The sequence below is a fragment of the Pisolithus orientalis genome (assembly GCF_024613125.1).
Source record: "Pisolithus orientalis strain OTSU chromosome Unknown F5J12scaffold_19, whole genome shotgun sequence".
Taxonomy (NCBI): domain Eukaryota; kingdom Fungi; phylum Basidiomycota; class Agaricomycetes; order Boletales; family Pisolithaceae; genus Pisolithus; species Pisolithus orientalis.
This window is the reverse complement of record NW_026260800.1, coordinates 221051-239212: the sequence shown is the minus strand read 5'-3', so window position 1 is coordinate 239212 and position 18162 is coordinate 221051. Positions and strand designations below refer to the sequence as shown.

Below are 18162 nucleotides of genomic sequence, written 5' to 3'. Positions count from 1 at the left end.
AACATACCACGTTTTGACCGTTTTAACACCTGCGGGCCAACACGGTCTGGTATACCGCAACTAGGCCACGTACACTCCCAATGTCATCCACAAACCCATCAATGATTTCTCCAATAAATTCATCTGGATGCGCAGCATCCTTGAGCATCGGAGCAAGGTTTCTGGCAAACACGGCCAGGATGTCGCGACACCTCACGCCAAGACGTCGGTCACTCGGGGACGACGACCATTCCCCGATCGGAATCACATAGTTTTGTCGGCGGATAGCACCAAATTGCCCGCTTGCGTGAACGAACTCCGCAATTCTGTCTGTGTAGTTGTTTAGACCTCGAAGTGCCAACGTTCTATTGATGAGTCTATAAAAGTTGTCTGCCCGGGGCGCATCCAAGGCCGGCACGCCCTGGAAGCACTCCGGATCAAACGTCACTTGGCGAAGTATCTCCCCGGAGAAGAAGAGACCTCCTCGGCGCAGAACCCGTGTGGCTTCGCGTAACATCGGGGGGTAGTGAGCTATCTGTCGTGGTTCATCAGGCTAATAAAGCAACACGCAGGCTGGACTGACGAACTGCCAGTGATACGTTGCGTGCGTGCACAAAATCCATGGTTCCGTCACTGCCACCGGAGCGGCTGTGTGGCGTCGGCAATCTCGAAGTGAACATTGCGTGGTGTTGTTCTCGGCGCAATAGGGACTTTTTAAACGACGAGTTTGTGAATAGGTAAGTATGTAAGCGGTAAGCGCAAGTGATTCTGATCGCACCTATATCGATGCCAGAAAACTTGGCGTTAGGGAATATACTTGCCATATCCATGACCCTTCCAAAGCAAGGCCAGATGGTATTAGAACGGATCGGATTATATGGGTTGAGATGATCACTCACCATCTACCCGTACCGGTACACAAATCCAAAACGCGCCTGTGCCTGCCTGGCTCTTGGGCTAGCACGTCGCCGACGGGTCCTGCGAAGTGCGAGTCCAAGCGCTCGTAGAGTAGGTGGTGAAGTGCGTCCAGTCTCTGTTACGGCGTTCGTCAATGACCCAGGACGGTGCTAGAATAGCGCTGAAAAGAGAGAAAAAAATTGACCGTTTGTTCCCCGCCATCTACGGGCATTGGATACGGCGAGCCATCATGAGCATGGAAGAGACGCCCTTCGCGCTCGGTGAAGTGTCTTGGAAACTCGTCGTTTCCAAGCTGTGTCAGAACAGAAGAGGCGTCTGAAAGCCCGTCTTCCTCGGGTTCCGCCGCTTGAGATCTGTTGTTTGAAGAAGGATGGGAAGGCCATGTACCAGGCCCGTCATCCCGGGCGCTGTTACGATTGTTGTTGGGCGGTATCGCCATGGACGACGTGGATGGGAGAGGAAAAGCTGTAAAGGGTTGGGTTGGATCAGAAGGGTGTGATAGATTGTTGGCAGGTCGCCGTAATTGGGATGTCGGTGGAGTCCTGAGCTATTATATAGCCTGATACCAACTCAGCGACGCAGAAGTTTAGCACGAGGATGAGCCGGTCCCCGGAAGCAGGTCGAGATTGAGATGATGATCAGCGACGGCAGCGCGGGGTGTAAGCTATATACCGTGGGCGGCAGGAGTCCATGCGCAAGGGGGGATCGCGGAGAAGCCTGATAGGCAGCCGCACGCATTGTGGCCGGGGGTTGTCGACACGTTGATCGATGCTGCCAGCTGGCTGGTTGGCTGGCTGGTAGAAGATCTCGTCTGCGGCGATGGCATCGGGTGGCAGCGACAAAGCTCAATAATGGCGTAAGAAAGGACGAGAAGAGTTTTCAAATCACCGTCTGGCAATTTGCAAGGGACGTGTCTGGGAACAAACAAATGTCGTGGAGAGCGCTGGGGCAGGGAAACAATTGAGCCAGCCGTTACGTTACAAACGGAGCCGTCCGGGCGAAAGTTTGCCTCTTGCCAACGATAACATTATAGTACATGTGGTGGGCAGCAGGGTCCAGGACAAGGATAGACTCGGGATGCAGTGCGGCTGACTCGTTTTCTGTAGACGCCCGCAACCCAAAAGACTGGGCGGTGACGGATCTGGAAGACTTGGATTGGCTGCCTGGAAGTTTGCGACAGTTACGCAACAAAGCGTGGCAGGACTAGTCTCTGGAGCTCTCACGACGCCCATTCTCTGCCCCGCCGCTGGCTAGGATACTCGTGGTCTGTTGAGGTGTAGTATCAGTTGCATCCCTTTACTCGACGGTGCTGATGAGTCCAATAATTGCATGCAGAAAAATACCGTGGTCCTATCGACAGGTTCCCAGACTCTCTGCCTCTGCACGCTACACGTTCTACACGGTGCTGCGGCCGATTACTATTCCAGTCATTTTTCATTTCTGAGCCAGAATCTTATGCTTTCCATTGATTTCGAAAACCTGTAAAAGAAAGGTGTTGCAAAATAATCATTTATGCCATAAAAAATACTCGTGTTGATCATGAAATGAAACCATTTCAGGGACCCACTTCTGCACGGCTTGGAACATTCGCTGGGGTGATCAAGCGAACCCTGCGGCAGTCGGCTGCCAACTTTATTTGCACTGTGGGTTGTTATTTCAGATCTGCGACCTCGCCCTTCCCCTGCTCCTAAATCTCTATGCCAAATCTGAGGCAGTAGCAAGGGACCAGACAAATCCCTGAAACACCTTCCGCGACGCGTTTCTTACCTCCCTTCTCGAGATTTTGTCGCAGCAGTGCGTACCGTCGACCAAGTCACGTGCCTCAGACGTTAATTCGCAGTTCTCGCTGGCATTCAAGTTTGTGACGCGGACTTTTCAAGTCATTTACGCCACGCCCCCACAACAATGCCGTTGGACAACGACGTGGATGAATTCTTTGCAGAGCAAGAAAAGTGTATGAATCTACCAGACGAAGACATGGACGCCTACATCCGCATGCGTCTTCAAGGGTGCCACTCAGAACGGTATGTTAAGACGTCTGGAAGTCGCACGGGTCGATTCAACAAACGAATAGAAGCTTGGGCTGTACCAGCAAGGACATGCACGTTCATACTCATTCGAAGCGGCCGTTCTGCACCCATGACCACTCCGCTACGCCTGTTGATCTCTCAGCTCAAGATTTTCCACTAGGAAGGTCAGATGCCACAGGTACTCCTAATAGTGAGCCTAGACGGTGAGCATGCACAGCGGGACCCGTTACAAATGATGAGCGTCTATTTACACCGCCAATAATCAGGTTGAAACGAAAAGGGGTTGAGGGTCATCAAGATCCTCCGGATGATAAGCGAATGAGAACAGAAGGAATGCCCGATATAGTTCCTATTACTTTCACCTGTGTTACTCGGGACCACGACATTCCGCTACACACGAGGTGCGCGGTCCTTACTCACCTCAAATATGTGATGGGTGAGGAGATGCCGTGTTTTGGAATGGCAGCACCCCAGCTTCGACAATGGCCGAGAATGTCGCTGGCCATTTATCGAACGATCTTTCACATGAGGGCGCAATGTTGCGCAACGCCGTTCTCGAAGTATCCAAGCCACTGAATACCAGTGACCTCGGCACGGCTCTCGGTGACAGGACGACCATGAGGATGCAACGACAATCCCAACCGTGTGTACAAGGCCTAGCTAACGCCTCTGCTGTTCTGGACTTCAAGTGCGGGAGCGAAATGGCATTTAATACATCGCTTTCGCCCAAGGACTCTGCGACAAAACCAATTCCAGAGGCTACATCATCGCAGGAGCAAGAATTTGATCTCTCACATTCTCGTTCACGTTTTAGGGTAGAAATTCCACAGATCGTAGAGCTGCCCCACAGCCCAGTCAATATTTCCGAAGTCATTGTACTCAACGTCATAGAGTCGCCTTCCACTGGGTCGAAGACCTACGTCATTCCTACAGAAAAGTTGCCCCATAGGACCCGTGGGAAACGGCCCAGGACCAATGAAAGCTCAGATCGATCACTAAATATACCACCACATCAGTCGAGGGACAGTGACATTTCACAGATTGCATTGCCCTCCCCAGCTACTCTGCCATCTCCGTCTGATGTAAGGTTGGTCGCTCGGCCACCAAGTGTCACCGAGAAACGGGAAGTGCAACGATTATCGACGCCTTCACCGGGAATTAAGCCTCCACAATTGGACACAGACTTGAGCAACATTACGAGTCCTGGACTCTCCCCTGCTCACGAGAGGTTCCTAAAGAAGGCAGGATCTGACGTGCCCGATGCCGAAAAACCGTCATCTTCTAGATCGACCTGCACAGCTGCCAAGGTTCGTAGGACCGTGAACAGCAGGCAGAAGGTTGGTTCCACTTCGAAAGGTAGCAAGAAAGGAAAGGAGAAACCTGCACTCGTTACGCCCCTCGAGTACGCTCTGAAGCTGCAGTCCAATATGCTTCCTGTCACCCCCAAGACGAGTTATCTGATGGGCAAATGCATATTTTATGTTGGTGGAGATATGCAGTACGCTAGTACCAGAACGAGGGGTCGGATGGAATATGTGAGTAAGATCCTCCCGCCAATTCTATATCGTGCACCCTGTGCGCGCTCTGAGTTTTAGACGGCACCATGACTGGCTCGACCCATTTACCACTTTTTCTTTGTTGAGCTTATGCATACTCCGAATTCTTGAAAATCTAACACCTCGCTTCGTAGATCATAAAGCATGGCGGTACTCTAGCTCCTAAGTACGACCAAGCTGTTGTCACCCACATCGTGACGGATACGGGCCCTCACATTACCCTGCGAGCCTTGTCGTTGAAGTCGTTGTCGGAAATACCTGATCATATCCCTACCGTCACTTGGTCCTGGGTCTTATCAGGTTATGGACGCGCAACCAACGGAAACGGGAAGCTAATTACGGATAAGAAGGGGAACGGAAAGGCACGGGATGTGGACGACCGCGATGAAGAAGAGCAACTCCTCGACTTCGAGTTCATGCATGCGGCATTCCCGCAGCGTATTGATGCCGGAAGACAGTGGAATAAGCATGCCGGCCGGAAGGCTAAGCAGGGACAACAACCAGGATCACGCATTCCGAATGCCAGTCCGTCAATTGACGTCAACGATGACGTCAGCCGTATCTCGTATGTATCTTTCTGGCTTTAGAGACCAGGATTATGACTGTCACTGCAGCGACTTTTCCCAGGAGAGGCGCAAAGAAGTTGTGGTTGGGTGCTCTGACGTGGCCAAGGTCCTTCCGCCTCCGCCTCTCAATCTTCAACCCAACGAAAGGCCGTCCCGTATCAAGAGTGGTCCGCCAGCTATATTATCCACACGGAAAGCTGCGTCTGGTGCACCCGAGGGTGCCGACGACCCTTTGGCAGAATATTACGCTCAAGCGAAGGCGCAGCGCGAGGCAGAGGTAGGGAAATCATCGCTGGACGTACAAAGCGTTTGAGCAGAGCTTTTTTGTTTCTAGTGGACGATGGATGAGTCCGAATCGGACGACGGGGACGAAGGATTCGAATTCCGCAAAGAAAATGTTCAAAGACAGGTAGGCAACGGTGGCTCTTACGAAGTTCGATGGTTTGAAAACTTTGCTTCATCCAGGGTTTTACTTGCGACCAGAAGGAGCCCCAACGAACGACCTGTGCCAACCAAGATATTATCGAAAAGGTCAGTACTGTCTTGGCCATAGGCACTCATATTGCTAATTAGGTTTCAGTTGCAGGAACTTATGGAATTGCACAAGTCGAAGCCTTCTGATCATGATCGTTGGCGAGTTTTCAGTTATGGAAAATGTCGCATGAGAACTTTGCATGTTCATGTGGTGGTCGCTAACTCACTCACTCCCAGGTATTCGAGCGCTACGAAATTATCCGAAGCAGATCACCTCTTTCAATGAAGCTCGTTCTATTCGTGGTGTGGGTGAGAAGACGGCTCTCAAGGTAAGTTTCACCTAGGCTCTGGATTCTCTACTCTTAAGAGGAGTAGATCATGGAAATAATCAACACCGGTGACTTGAGACGAATAGAACATGAGCGGACGGATGGTGTAGAAGTTACCAGACTTTTTCAGGGTATTTATGGTGTCGGTAAGTAATTTGTGTCGCCGGCTGCGTTCCGATTCCTTGGTAATCTTGGTTTTGCAGGTCGCAGCACGGCATTTGCATGGTATGCTAGCGGGCACAGGACGCTTGACGATATCAAAGCAAACAGCAAGAGTTTGCGGCTATCACCGGCGCAAGAGATTGGCCTGAAGTTCTATGATGGTAGGCATGGTCTCACCCCTGTCATACCACTAGTACTTACAAGGCTGATAACAGACATCAATTCGAGAATGCCGCGAGAAGAGGCTGCAAGGATTTTCAGTACCATAAAATCAATAGGTTTCGCTATCTCCCGATATTTGATTCCCGGTATTGATAACGGCACTCAGCACTGGAGATCGATAAGAATTTATTCATTGGGATAATGGGGAGTTATCGAAGGTGCGGATGATAAATGTCAAGACTCGCAAGTCCTAATCGTTTCGCAGAGGCAAGGCCGACTGTGGGGATATCGATATCCTCGTAACTCGCCCTGTTGCCGACGGCAACACTCACTCAGGCACGTCGATTCGCCCCCCCTCAAATCATTACGACTCACGACAATACCCTAGGCGTGCTCTCGCGATTGTTGGACCGCCTCCAGGCGGCCAAGATCTTGACTGAGGACTTGGCTTTACCGGCCAATCCGGCGGAACTGGAGCTAACCTACCGGGGCTTGTGCAAACTTCCTGATCCTGGCGCGAAACGCAGACGAATTGACATCTTATGTGTTCCTTGGAAAAGTAGAGGAGCGGCTCTGCTTTATTACACGGTCCGTTTATAAAACTGGGGTTAAGTGCTACCTTCGCTAACCTGACATCGTGGGATGTAGGGCGACGACATCGTAAGTAGCGTTCTCTGTAAGATGGCCGCCAGAGAGAATGACTGGAACGGTTCAAGTTTAACCGCGCGATGAGGTTAAAGGCCAATGTGATGGGCTATTCACTGAACCAACGTGGGCTCTATGGTGGGGTCGTACGGGATCCACAGAACCGACGGGTAAAGCTTTCCGACGGTGAGCTACTAGAGCGTTCCCTGCCTATTATTAGCCTTGGCTCTTCCATTTTGACAGCTTACTATACAGGAAGTATTATAGCATCAGAAACAGAAGAGGAGATATTTCAGATACTTGGCAAGTGATGTCCTGTATATGTTGAGCACCTCACAACAGCTTACGAATGGCTAGGGGTACCATGGCAGGAGCCACATGAACGCGTCCGGAGTTGAGGCTAATTGACGCCGTGGACAGCCTTGTTCTAATAATATTAGGCGTGTCAAGTGACAATGTGACGTCCCACTCCAGTAATTGACAACCTTCTTTCGAACCTTCTTCTCTACATGATGACATACTTCCATTTCGTCGAGTACACTAACAGCGATGTGAAATGCATCTGATGTCATGAAGACTTGAACGCACCGGTGCAATTAGGACTTAACCTCTTCACCTCCACTGACGATGTCGTCATTCCATTGGGGTGTGGAACTAGGCATTACATCCACCCCGAATATAACAACCGTACAGTCAAGAGGTTTGTGATTGCATCGAAACCACATGATTCCCGGTTACTACGGTGTTCTATTCTGACGTTCATGAAGGCTTTAAGTGCTCGTTCTGTCAAGCATGCAGAGCTTACCGGTGTCCAAACCAAAGTGACATGGTTTCTTGCTCACATTCTGACGCATGTGGAACTCAACTAGGCTGTGTCAGCCAACATTAGATGATCTCCGGGCCAACCTCAGATGACCTTACGGGTGGCGAATGAACGCCGCGGTGGGAAACCCCCTAGGCCTCAGTCGGGTTTACTGGAGCGTTCTGACGTATCAGGGCGCTACTACATCGAGTTGCTGGTCAGTCAAACGCCAGCCAGTTGCATATAAAAGCGGGTTACATTGGAGAGTGTCCTCGCTAGTACCTTGTAGCCCCTCGCAGTTCCTTCAGGTTGATATTTCTGCCTACACATGAAACTCCTTGCTTTAATTGCTGTCCTGTCTACGTTCGCTGTCGGCGTTTTTGCCACGGCGATCCCTCCTACCCGTGGGTGATGCTGCTCTTCTCTCTCGACGCTGATCTTCTGAACGCATGCTACTAGCTTTCGTCTGCCAAAATGAGAAGGTTCTAGCTACTCATTTCATTGGTAAGAACAACGAAGTGGAAGCACAGGTCCTCTCTTGCAGCAACCTACCCAGCCTCACCGCTCGTAGCGTTGCTCAAAAGAGGCAGACGAATGTGTGTGGAAATACTTGTGGGTGTCGCCTCCATTTGCATGCTAGTCAAGTAACCAACACGCATCTTTTTATTGCAGGTAACACCAACTGCTTCACTCCTGCTGGCGGAGGACCCGACCCCAATGACTGCCAAGTGATCGCAGATGCGCTGCTGTATGACAATCAGAACATCGGTACGTATTACGCAGTTCACACCGAGTACTTGGCCAGGACGAAACTTACCTTCCTCAAGGCCAGCTGTTCAACATCACTGTGGTAAGTGGACCCTGCAGGAGAATGCCATCATTAGCTGATACCTTCAAAAAGGGGAACCCTATCTTTATGCAGTATGCTAGCTGCGAGACGTTCTTTGTCAATCAAGCTAGCTACAACGAAACGTACTGTAGGGACGATTGGGTAAGGGTGCCCCTTTTGGCTCAGTCGACATGCTAACTCTGCCCCTGCCCTGCCCAATCAATTCTGTTGAACGACACGGTCAACAGTCGAGCGTTATTGAATGGGTCGCATTCAATTGTCAGTCACAGCAGAACGCTCATGGCGGTAACTGCGTCGCAAGTGATCAGACCTGGTTCATCCAGTGAGTAGCTCCTCCCTAGTGAGAAGGTAACATGGGTTGATTGTGTGTTGGAATCCAGAATCCAATCTTCTTAAGGCGGATGGCCAGATTCTGCGGACTTTGGCAGTGGAATATTTTCATTGCATGGACTATTTTTGTTCTTCACATAGTAACTATGTTTGGTAGGTGAAATGGGATTTATTTGAGTGCGCTAAGGAGTTATGGTCGTCAGCCGCTCAAGCAATGCATAGTAACACAGAAGCCTACAGTCAGCATATGAATTTTGATTCATAATCTGTTGCAATACAGAACGGAATCGTGCCAGCATGGTCTCGGTAAGAGTGATAACAACTTCGTCGAAAGACTTGAAAGGTTTTAGATATGTATCGCGAGAACATTGAGGCTGGTTGAATACGACATTTGCACCATGAGCAAGGTCGACAGTGTCTTTGCCGATACGCGACACGGGGTCCTATCGAAGAATGTTGATGACATGGAATCCATACCGTCGGATGCCATCTCGTTGGCTGACCTCTGGCACTGTCCAGCGAGGCTACTCAGAGGGTTGGGGCAGCCTAGAATTGCTCTTTTTGCTCGTGAGCCACCTCACAAGTAGGAGCATTAGCACTCACCCCCATCACGGAAGTTAAGTGACCTGACTCTGACGAATGGGAGAGGTCCCACATTGTAGTGAGTAGCTCTTGAGAGGCATTCCCCGATGCTTGAAGAATAAACTTTCAGCGGTAACCTTAGAAGGTCCTCGTTTTTGGCTGATTAACACATATCACCGCTACAAAGGAGTGATCTGCAATGCGCATACCAAGGAAGAGGAAGGGTCGGAGTTGGGTGGGTTCGCGATGCTGGTGCGAGGTTTCTTGGACTGTTGTGGGCCATCGCCAAGAAATGAGTACTTTGGTAGATATCATCTCTAGAAAAGAACGGGTGCCCTACTGAGGGAGTATAAGAACTGGATGGGCACTGAACGGACGGTTCTTCGGCAGATATTGAAAAATGGGTTTTCGTCTGAGGTTTGCGAGAGTAAGGCTGAGTGAGGGCTATGGACATGCAGAGATTGCTGCCAGAGAGCATGCCAACCAGCACAACGGGCACGTAGAAACGGCTCCGCTGTTTCACTTGTGTATGTTGGAATAGTCTCGCCGCTCACACTGAACGTTATCTGCTATGGACAACGGCGATCTTGCAAGGTTCGACCATCTGTTACGACTCACGATGACGGTATCGGAACGACCAATCCACGAAGGTAACAAAAAGTCAACGACATTCGATCTTCAGCGTCATTGCTCGAGGCCCAACCCACCAAACTCCTTTCTCATCAAAGGCGCGCGATTGGAAAGGGAAAAGCTGATTGAAGCGGCTACGCTCGTCGCTGGTGACGAGAAATAAGAGGCAAAATTTGCCATCTACGGCAACTTCGCAAACGCGAGGTGACGAACGAAGTTACATGCACCCCGTTCCAGCAGCTCGGGCAACGACAGGGTAGCGACTACGAGACCTGCATCCAACACAAACGTGGTCGATCAACTGCTCTGAGATCATAAATGACATTGCGACTCAGAAGTGCTCGGCCCTGTAAGTGGTACTGATCAGAGTCAGAGGATGACGGTGCCAGTACATTGTCTCTGCCGGAGGAGTGCTACAGGATGGACGTGCGTTAGGTCGCACGATTGCACACCATCTGCCGGAGGAACGTTATCGGCGGCAGGTTTGAGATTGATTTGGGATTCAAGGCAAACACTGCTCGTTGAGCTGACCAACCCACAAGAGCTCGTCAGGGCAATATGTATCTAGTTGCTACCTGTAATATACATCCGTTCTTGTTCCTTTTGTTGCATTCCAGACAAGACAAACGCCCCAGATGCGACGGGACCGAGCGTGAAGCCTCCTGAGGTCGTCTCCAAACCTCCACTCTGGAACGCAACAGTCATACCAACTACCGTAGAGCCCACTTCTTGCCACGTAACCGTCTCGCTGGTGTAGTCAGTATTGGCAGCAAGAACCAGCGTCTGCCATCCATTGGTCCATGTCGCAATGTCGATTCCCCCAATGACGTAGTTAGTTCTGTTGAGAGCAGACTGAGCGTCGAAAAGGAAAGGTGTTATATTCGGGAGACTCTTCGCAAATGCGGATGCTGAGGCCTTGATGTCATCCGGTGTCGGGTCAGACCAAGGTACAACACCAAGCGCTCCGTGGTTGATGCCCAAGATGGCTTCTACAACCCATTCTTCGCCTGCCGGAGGGCGAGTCCAGTACCTTGTGAAGCGAACTATGGTTGCGTGGAGTGTCTCATACACGATATGGAACTTACTGAGATCCACCAAACGCTTGAGGCACGGTCCAGACAGCCTTCGTGCGCTGCCATCCCATAACTTCTAACCGGCTCTTGAAACTGGAGACACGGTCGGCAATGTTGAAATACGAGCCGATGCCGCTGTTAGCGGGTACGGGACCGGGAGGTAACGTAGAATTTGGGGGAACTGCCTGAGTGTCTCCTGCTGGAATACTCACACAATTATCGCAACCGCAGTCGCCATAATCAGGCGTGCATACAGTGCCCCATTCGTTTGAGAAGCTAACATTGTTGCCAACCATGTAGACGTCCTGCATGACAATGTCAGTCCCTGCAGTGTAGTTCTCCCAGTAGTAGTCTTGGCAATTGAGTACCAAGCTAACAGGATGGTACCCGTCGAGGTCATAAATTAGGTCATATGTGCTGGTTGTAGCATCCAGCGGATCAGAGGTGCCGTCTGGTTCATCAGCAGTGTACCAAAGCAGGAGATTGGGACGGTCCTTGAGGGCGTTCACTTGCTCGGTAACGGATGTGGAATTCATGTAGGTCCACCTCATGTCGTACATGAGATACAGTCCAACTTCTTGCATCCTATCAACGATGTCCAGAAACGCCGTCATATTACTGAACGTTGGTACTGGATGTATCTGAGGTTGGACGTTAAAGTCAAAACCCGTTAGTGCAAATTACGAGGAACGTACGATAGTGAACCTAAGCGAAGAAGTCAGCGAATGTGAGAATTGAGAAAGGTAAACTTACCCCTGGGCTTTCAGCTCATCGACAACGGATAGGTTTCCATTCAAATACCCGTCGAACTGTGTGTAAAACCCAATGGGGAACACAGGTTCATAATTACCACCCACCCCTGTAGCGGGACGTGCCAGAAGTGCCCCAGTGCGGTAGTCCATTTTCGTGACCGAACCACTTGGAGGATTCGGCAAGACATACAAGGGAGCAGTTGCATTAAATGTTTGTGGAGTGTCCCCCTGACTTGTAGAATTGTAGACCCCCTCACAGGAGAGGAGATATGGACTAGTTTGAGGCTGGATTCCTTGCAGGCTGAACGGAATTTCGTAGGCTGTGGCGTTGAGGGGTACAGTTGCAGTCCCAAGCGTGTTGCCGTTCAGGCTAATCTTCACCTCCAACTCGCCTTCTGAGATGGGATCGGAATCGAGATTTATGACTCTCGCATTGGCAATTTCGTAGTGCACAACGGGAGTGTCGACGAGCACAGCAGCGGAGGTGTCTTCTGCGAGGTAAGGACGGATGGCAGACACGCATTGAAAAGCCAGAAGTGGGTCATCGGATTGAGCTGGTATAGGGAAATTGCCACCGGGGGAAACAGGGGGCAGACTCGACATGTAGTTTTTGCCGCACCTTTGGAGGAGCACGGTTGAGAACTGTGAACGACAGTGAAACGAGCAGCCTACCAAGTGTCAGCACTTGCCACGGCCGCACGCAGTATCCCTACGAAAGTAGGCAGCAACGGCCCTCGCATCGTGGAAGAGGCCAAGGGACAATGTTCGGTTCTGTCAAGCGCGGGGAATTTGCTCCACGGTAGGTCGGAAGAAACGCCTTACATACTGGCCCTTGCCCGGGTTACGGCGGTTTACGTGCGTGTGGGGAACGAAGTTTAAGCACTCGTTCCCACCAGAAGTCAGCGATCCCGGAAAAACAAAATCGACGGTGGCCGAGTAGTACGAGAGGCACTTTCGGGGTTGCCAGCGGCTCACAACGAGGACCCGCAACAAATTTCCTTGCAAATATGTAAGGTTGCCAATAACTCAACTGGAATCTGCCTTCGATTCAGATGTGGTACAATTAATGGCCGTTCCATGCAGCCATCATGCATCAAGCTTCAAGTTCGGTGACTTTTTGTAGCTACTTACATATGGAACTGCGATGAGCGTGGAAGACGCAATGTCAGTTTCACGTGATTACGCGTTGTCGTCGTGTTGTTTTGTCTCGTTTCTCGTTCTGGACGCCGATTCCTGAGCTGGGTTCCTAGTCCGGGGCAAATGGCTCCAAAGCAGTCCCTGAAGCTGACTACTGCGACGAATTCAAGGAAACGAAAGTCTGCGGACGACTTGGAAGATTTGAATCCGGCAAAGCAATCCAAAATCCAGTCGTTTTTCGCGCCGCGGGTATCACTCAGCGCAACGTGTGGTACGGACCAAACCACCTCCGTTGCCGAGTTAAGTCATGAGCAGAACAAGGTGCTGCAGATGGTTGTAGAAGAGGGAAAGAATATTTTCTTCACTGGGTCTGCAGGTAACGTTTCGTCCTCGAAGGGCGTCTCGTCATGCTAACAGCACGTTCCATAAGGAACGGGCAAATCCCTTCTTTTACGTGCCATTATATCTCGGTTGCGCAGGAAGCACAATGGAAGGCCAGATTATGTGGCCGTAACCGCAAGTACTGGAATGGCTGCTTCCAACATAGGCGGTTAGCTTTCCCTTAATGTTTGCTAGTGCCATTTGGATAACTTTTCCTCAGGAATGACCGTACATTCCTGGGGTGCAGTGACCCCAGGTAGTAACGATATTGACAGCCAGATCAAGTGCATTAGGACATGCAAACCAGCTCTTCAACGATGGAAAAATGTCAAGGTCCTCATCATTGACGAAGGTAGTATTCGTCCTCAACGCCCGAATTTCTCATGTATGCCTCTCAGTATCGATGTTGGATGGACACTTGTTCGACACATTGGCGAAGATAGCTGACCGTTTACGCAAGAAAACGGACAAGTCGTTTGGGGGTATTCAGGTATAATGAGCGCTATCAACAGTCCGCATCTCGTCTCAGCTTTTATGACAGCTTGTGATCACGGGAGATTTCTTCCAGCTCCCACCAGTCTCCAAAGGTGATCCATTCTTTGCCTTTGAAAGTGCATCGTGGAAGCAGTGTATAGAACATACCGTCAATCTCACGAAGGTCTTTCGTCAGAAGGATGACCGTTTGTCTCCTTACTTGCTCCGCAATCTTGGGTCTGATTCTCTCACTTCTGCGCAGAGTTCATATCTATACTAAATCAATTGCGTCATGGCACGCTCTCCCCGGGGGCATGTGAAACGTTCAAATCGCTTTCGCGACCGTTGCCTCCACTCCCCCCTTCCACGCCCAATATTACTCCGACAGAGCTGTTCCCGATGAGGCATGAAGTGTCAAACGCCAATGCCACGCGTCTTAGAGCATTGCCCCATCCGCTTCATACGTTCCATTCACACGATACTTTTCCCAACCTACCCAATGACAGAAAACCACATTCCTCCGCATCCCAAAACCCGGGACATGTTGCAAATGCAGCGCCCGCCCCCTTTAAACCTACGAGCTCGGCCCCAGTTTCAGGCGGCCATAAACCACGTGAGGGACTTCTCAGTGGCGTACTGGCAGAAAAAGTTCTCCAGCTTAAGAAGGGCGCGCAGGTCATGCTTATCAAGAACGTAGACGAGATGCTTGTCAATGGCTGTGTTGGGAGAGTTTCTGGCTTTTATGGTTATCGAGAAGTCATGAGCACTCTGATTAATGAGAGTGAAAAGCGTGCAGGGTCTGCGAAGACGACGGGTTTCGTGAGGAACGTGGGAATCAGACCGGATGGCGCTCTACTCAGGGTCAACGAGAATGCAAGTAAGGAGAATGCCCAGAGTAATACTGCAGAAAAGAAGGGTTCAGAAGAAGCTCCGAAATCTGCGCACGCTCAAAAGGAAGAGGAGAAGTTTCCTATAGTCGAATTCCCCACGGTAGATGGGGGTAAGGAAGCGGTCCTGGTGATGAGGGAGGAATTCAAGGTCGAAGACGCCGAAGGAAAAGTGTTGGCCCGACGCATGCAGGTAAATCCCTCCCAATTTTTAAACACGTGGACTTTGTCCTTAGCTCCGCGTAGGTTCCACTTATTCTGGCATGGGCAATGTCTATACACAAAAGTCAGGGCCAAACCATCCAACGAGTGAAAGTTGATCTGGGGAAAGTCTTTGAGAAGGGTGAGAATATGAGATCCGGAATGACTTGTCAGTAGTTGACACCGAATACAGGTCAAAGCTACGTCGCGCTATCGAGGGCTGCATCAATGGATGGGCTACAAGTTTTGCGCTTTGACCCCAAGAAGGTAGGATGTGGTACAGAGTATTGACCCTTTTACTCATCATGTCTGTACAGGTCATGGCTCATCCCAAAGTGATCGAGTGGAGCAAAACGCTGGAGGTAGTGGAAACTGACACGTAGAAACCATTCGATTAGCGATCAACGAGCGGGCGACGGTGCCATTTAAATTACTTCTATGGCTTCATGCTAAAGGCATTAATTATGATTATTCTATATGTATCGAGACCACGGAGTGCCGGACTGCCTCGAGATCCACATTCCCCGAATGATGACATGTGTCACTGTAACCTGCGTGTCTGAGATCACCCGACTTCGCGCAGCGATCGACGAAAGGGAAAGCAACTCAGCTTTAAATTACCGTAATTCAAACTATGAAACATCATTATATCCCACATTCCGAATCTGCCTCGGCCTCCTTGGTTCCCGACCTACGAATACTCAATAGGGAAGTACAATTTAGCGAACCGCAGATGCTCCTGAGATAATCAGTCCCATAGGGGTTAACTCCTGCGACCTCCCCACGAGGGAGGGCGTGGCGAGAGGGCGTTTCCTGCGGCAACCAGTTAGGGCAAATAAAAATATCCTAGAGTGGGAGGGGTCACTGACCATGGATTCCTCGTCCAGCGTAAAGCGGTGGAACATGCCAGAGGGAGGATGGCGTGGTCATCTGGGTCAACCTTGAAGCGGATTCATGACTCGGTGGGTGTTCTGAGAAGAAGCTTACGCTGTGAAATCTTCGGATATAGGTCAGGAACTTACCACGGATGTCCCAGCACCCATGTCCGGTGAGGAGGATGTACCTAGCTTCTTCGAACTCGTGCATGTATCTGCGAGCCGTGAATCCGGCTCAAAGATTGAAACCTACTCTTCATAGAAGCCATCGAGCATGGGGTTCGAGCGCTTCTCCAAGCGCCTCCTTGTTTAGAGTGACGAAATCACGGTAGTGGTAGCCCGCTGTTTCATGGTATGGTCTACTTCCTCATACTTACCGTCACTGGGTGGGCAATGTGGCAGTGCTCGACCCCTAGGGCAAGGACGTGGGAGTAGTCCGCGGGCTTGACAGAGTCATGGGAAGGCAGGGGTCAACAGGGAAGTCATTCAAATTATAATTCTCGTTCGGCATGATGGGCCAGTGGTGGTGGTACACTTGGCCCACTCAGAGACACAAACGTGTCCATGATATAATGGCAGTGCAATCACTTTGCCAGCTGTGTACAATGTACCTAAGAAAAAGAAGGAAGGGCTCAAATATTATGCGGAATTAAAAATGGAACCCAAGGGAGATCACACATATTGCACAATTCAGCCCGATACCTTGGAATCCCGCTGTAATGCACCTCAGAAGTTGAGCCAGTGATTTGCGAGTCACCGTAAGCTTTACTTAACCTGCGACGACACCACAAGGCATTGGGTCCTTCAGCGCTGCTCGCTTTTCCAGACAGGTGGGTCTGTTGTGTGGGGTAGCGGAAAGAGTCCGCATACAGTACACTGCAAGGGCCCATACGGAGGTGTCCCGACGACAGACAGTATAACAAACATCCGATCCAGTGGTATAATCCACTGGCGAAGAACGACTACGATCAATCGGATCTGCAGAGCTCAAGTGCTCACCATCCGTTTCAGCGCTTACTACGATACTCTCGTCTTTTTGCTGTATTCATACTTTTCCAAGGGTTGTTGGTATCAGTTCTAAGAACAGCGCATGCAGAGTGAAGCCACACGTTACAATTCATGAGGACACCGAAGGTAACTTGTAAGTAAATATGGTATATATCCATCAGTTTACGAGCAAACCACGGGGGACCACCCTCCAACCGTTACATGACTTCAGCCACTGGCATCCTTGCGCAATTCCGGATGGTTCAGGACGTGGAGCAAACTCCTTAGGCGAAGAGCCGCTGACAAGGCAATAATTTAGAAAATAGGGCTACGACAAAGAACAGGCGAAGACGGGGCGCGGGTAACGAGACGGGACTGGGCCTGGGTAGTTGAGAATTGCCACTGCGTTATTGCATGCGTACGCTTCGTCGTTTCCGTCTGCGGAGTGGATGATTAGCCGGAGGAGAAGCCTGAGTCTGGGTCGTCTTGCGATGGAACGAGTTTCTCGAGAGGGCAAACACGCCAAGGATGGTGACAATGATGTAGCGGCCAAAAATTCCCATAACAGCACCAGTTATGCATGCTGTGGCGCAGAACACGTAGAGGGGATAAAGAGCCACTATCATTTTGTACAAGAGCGAGCACGGAGTGAACACTGCCGCATGCACCACGACAGTCAGAATAATGGTGATTGGTGACAGCAATTGGAGCGTCAAAGGCCATAGCAAATAGAGCGGCGTTACAATAGCGAACAACGCCTGAAGAAGCAGTGAGATGGCCCAATAGGATAACCTGACGACCGAAAGCAGGATGGGCAATAACTGGACGATCGGGGGTGGCGATGGACCGGAAGCAGTGGGAGGCACAGCAGATACACTGGCCGTCGTGTCTGCTAAAGAAGATGTCATTTTGCTTCTGTGAAGCTGGAATAAGATACTACGCTCTTCAATCAGCGTACAATACACACCCCATGAATGGCAAAGAATCGACGGCCAGCTGGCGTAATATGTGACGGATCAGAAGTTTCTGTCACGTGAACGCTACCAATTCGAACGATGCCTCTTATCGGCTGCGGTACTTGTCGCCGTCGTGGCGGGTCCACAAGGTAGTGTGAACAATCTGACTTTCTTTGGCCGATCTTCTGAGAAACAATCGGTGTATCAGGCAAAATCACAGGCTCTTATATTTGGCGTGGAACTTCGAAACGTAAACATATACGGATCTCAGCTTCTTCGGGCACATTCACGGCCAGCGAAGTCCCTTATTGTCCTAAATATCCCTTAGTGTTCCTCCTACCTTGCCGGACATTTGGTGGCCAAAAATGAAGGACCCTGCACTTATTTATGTGTAGTTGCAGTGACGATCGCGACGTTCTTCCTT

At 50.5% G+C, this 18162-nt stretch overlaps 6 protein-coding genes across 6 annotated transcripts; 3 read left to right on the top strand and 3 right to left on the bottom strand.

Moving 5' to 3' along the window:
* Window positions 1-22: 22 nt before the first annotated feature.
* Window positions 23-1336, bottom strand: F5J12DRAFT_722818 (uncharacterized protein; the record flags this gene model as incomplete). The annotated part of the gene is made up of 5 exons (XM_051741399.1): window positions 23-510; window positions 563-612; window positions 703-813; window positions 879-1012; window positions 1082-1336. The coding sequence occupies 5 exons, from the start codon at window positions 1334-1336 to the stop codon at window positions 23-25; spliced, it is 1038 nt and encodes a 345-aa protein (XP_051598867.1).
* Window positions 1337-2802: 1466 nt separating this feature from the next.
* Window positions 2803-7132, top strand: F5J12DRAFT_783656 (uncharacterized protein; the record flags this gene model as incomplete). The annotated part of the gene is made up of 17 exons (XM_051742880.1): window positions 2803-2921; window positions 3194-3328; window positions 3394-4462; window positions 4618-5048; window positions 5098-5326; window positions 5384-5458; window positions 5515-5580; window positions 5695-5725; window positions 5761-5852; window positions 5899-5998; window positions 6056-6175; window positions 6343-6394; window positions 6442-6475; window positions 6513-6764; window positions 6825-6836; window positions 6893-7007; window positions 7065-7132. 17 exons carry the CDS (start codon window positions 2803-2805, stop codon window positions 7130-7132), a joined length of 3000 nt encoding a protein of 999 aa, XP_051598866.1.
* Window positions 7133-7549: 417 nt separating this feature from the next.
* Window positions 7550-9006, top strand: F5J12DRAFT_166858 (uncharacterized protein). The gene is made up of 8 exons (XM_051738206.1): window positions 7550-7840; window positions 7913-8027; window positions 8083-8235; window positions 8296-8391; window positions 8451-8473; window positions 8525-8614; window positions 8701-8795; window positions 8854-9006. Exons 2-8 carry the CDS (start codon window positions 7952-7954, stop codon window positions 8867-8869), a joined length of 549 nt encoding a protein of 182 aa, XP_051598865.1. The 5' UTR covers window positions 7550-7840; window positions 7913-7951; the 3' UTR covers window positions 8870-9006.
* A 1510-nt stretch (window positions 9007-10516) lies between these two features.
* F5J12DRAFT_839215 (uncharacterized protein) lies at window positions 10517-12804 on the bottom strand. Its single transcript, XM_051746063.1, has 5 exons — window positions 12513-12804; window positions 11842-12459; window positions 11784-11793; window positions 11101-11729; window positions 10517-11045 (listed from the first exon to the last, which is right to left on the bottom strand). Exons 1-5 carry the CDS (start codon window positions 12578-12580, stop codon window positions 10580-10582), a joined length of 1791 nt encoding a protein of 596 aa, XP_051598864.1. The 5' UTR covers window positions 12581-12804; the 3' UTR covers window positions 10517-10579.
* A 262-nt stretch (window positions 12805-13066) lies between these two features.
* F5J12DRAFT_166842 (PIF1-like helicase-domain-containing protein) lies at window positions 13067-14019 on the top strand. Its single transcript, XM_051738205.1, has 4 exons — window positions 13067-13353; window positions 13408-13527; window positions 13579-13848; window positions 13900-14019. The coding sequence occupies exons 1-3, from the start codon at window positions 13101-13103 to the stop codon at window positions 13803-13805; spliced, it is 600 nt and encodes a 199-aa protein (XP_051598863.1). The 5' UTR covers window positions 13067-13100; the 3' UTR covers window positions 13806-13848; window positions 13900-14019.
* Window positions 14020-16858: 2839 nt separating this feature from the next.
* F5J12DRAFT_839205 (uncharacterized protein) lies at window positions 16859-17806 on the bottom strand. Its single transcript, XM_051746062.1, has one exon. It carries the CDS (start codon window positions 17688-17690, stop codon window positions 17190-17192), a length of 501 nt encoding a protein of 166 aa, XP_051598862.1. The 5' UTR covers window positions 17691-17806; the 3' UTR covers window positions 16859-17189.
* Window positions 17807-18162: the final 356 nt, after the last annotated feature.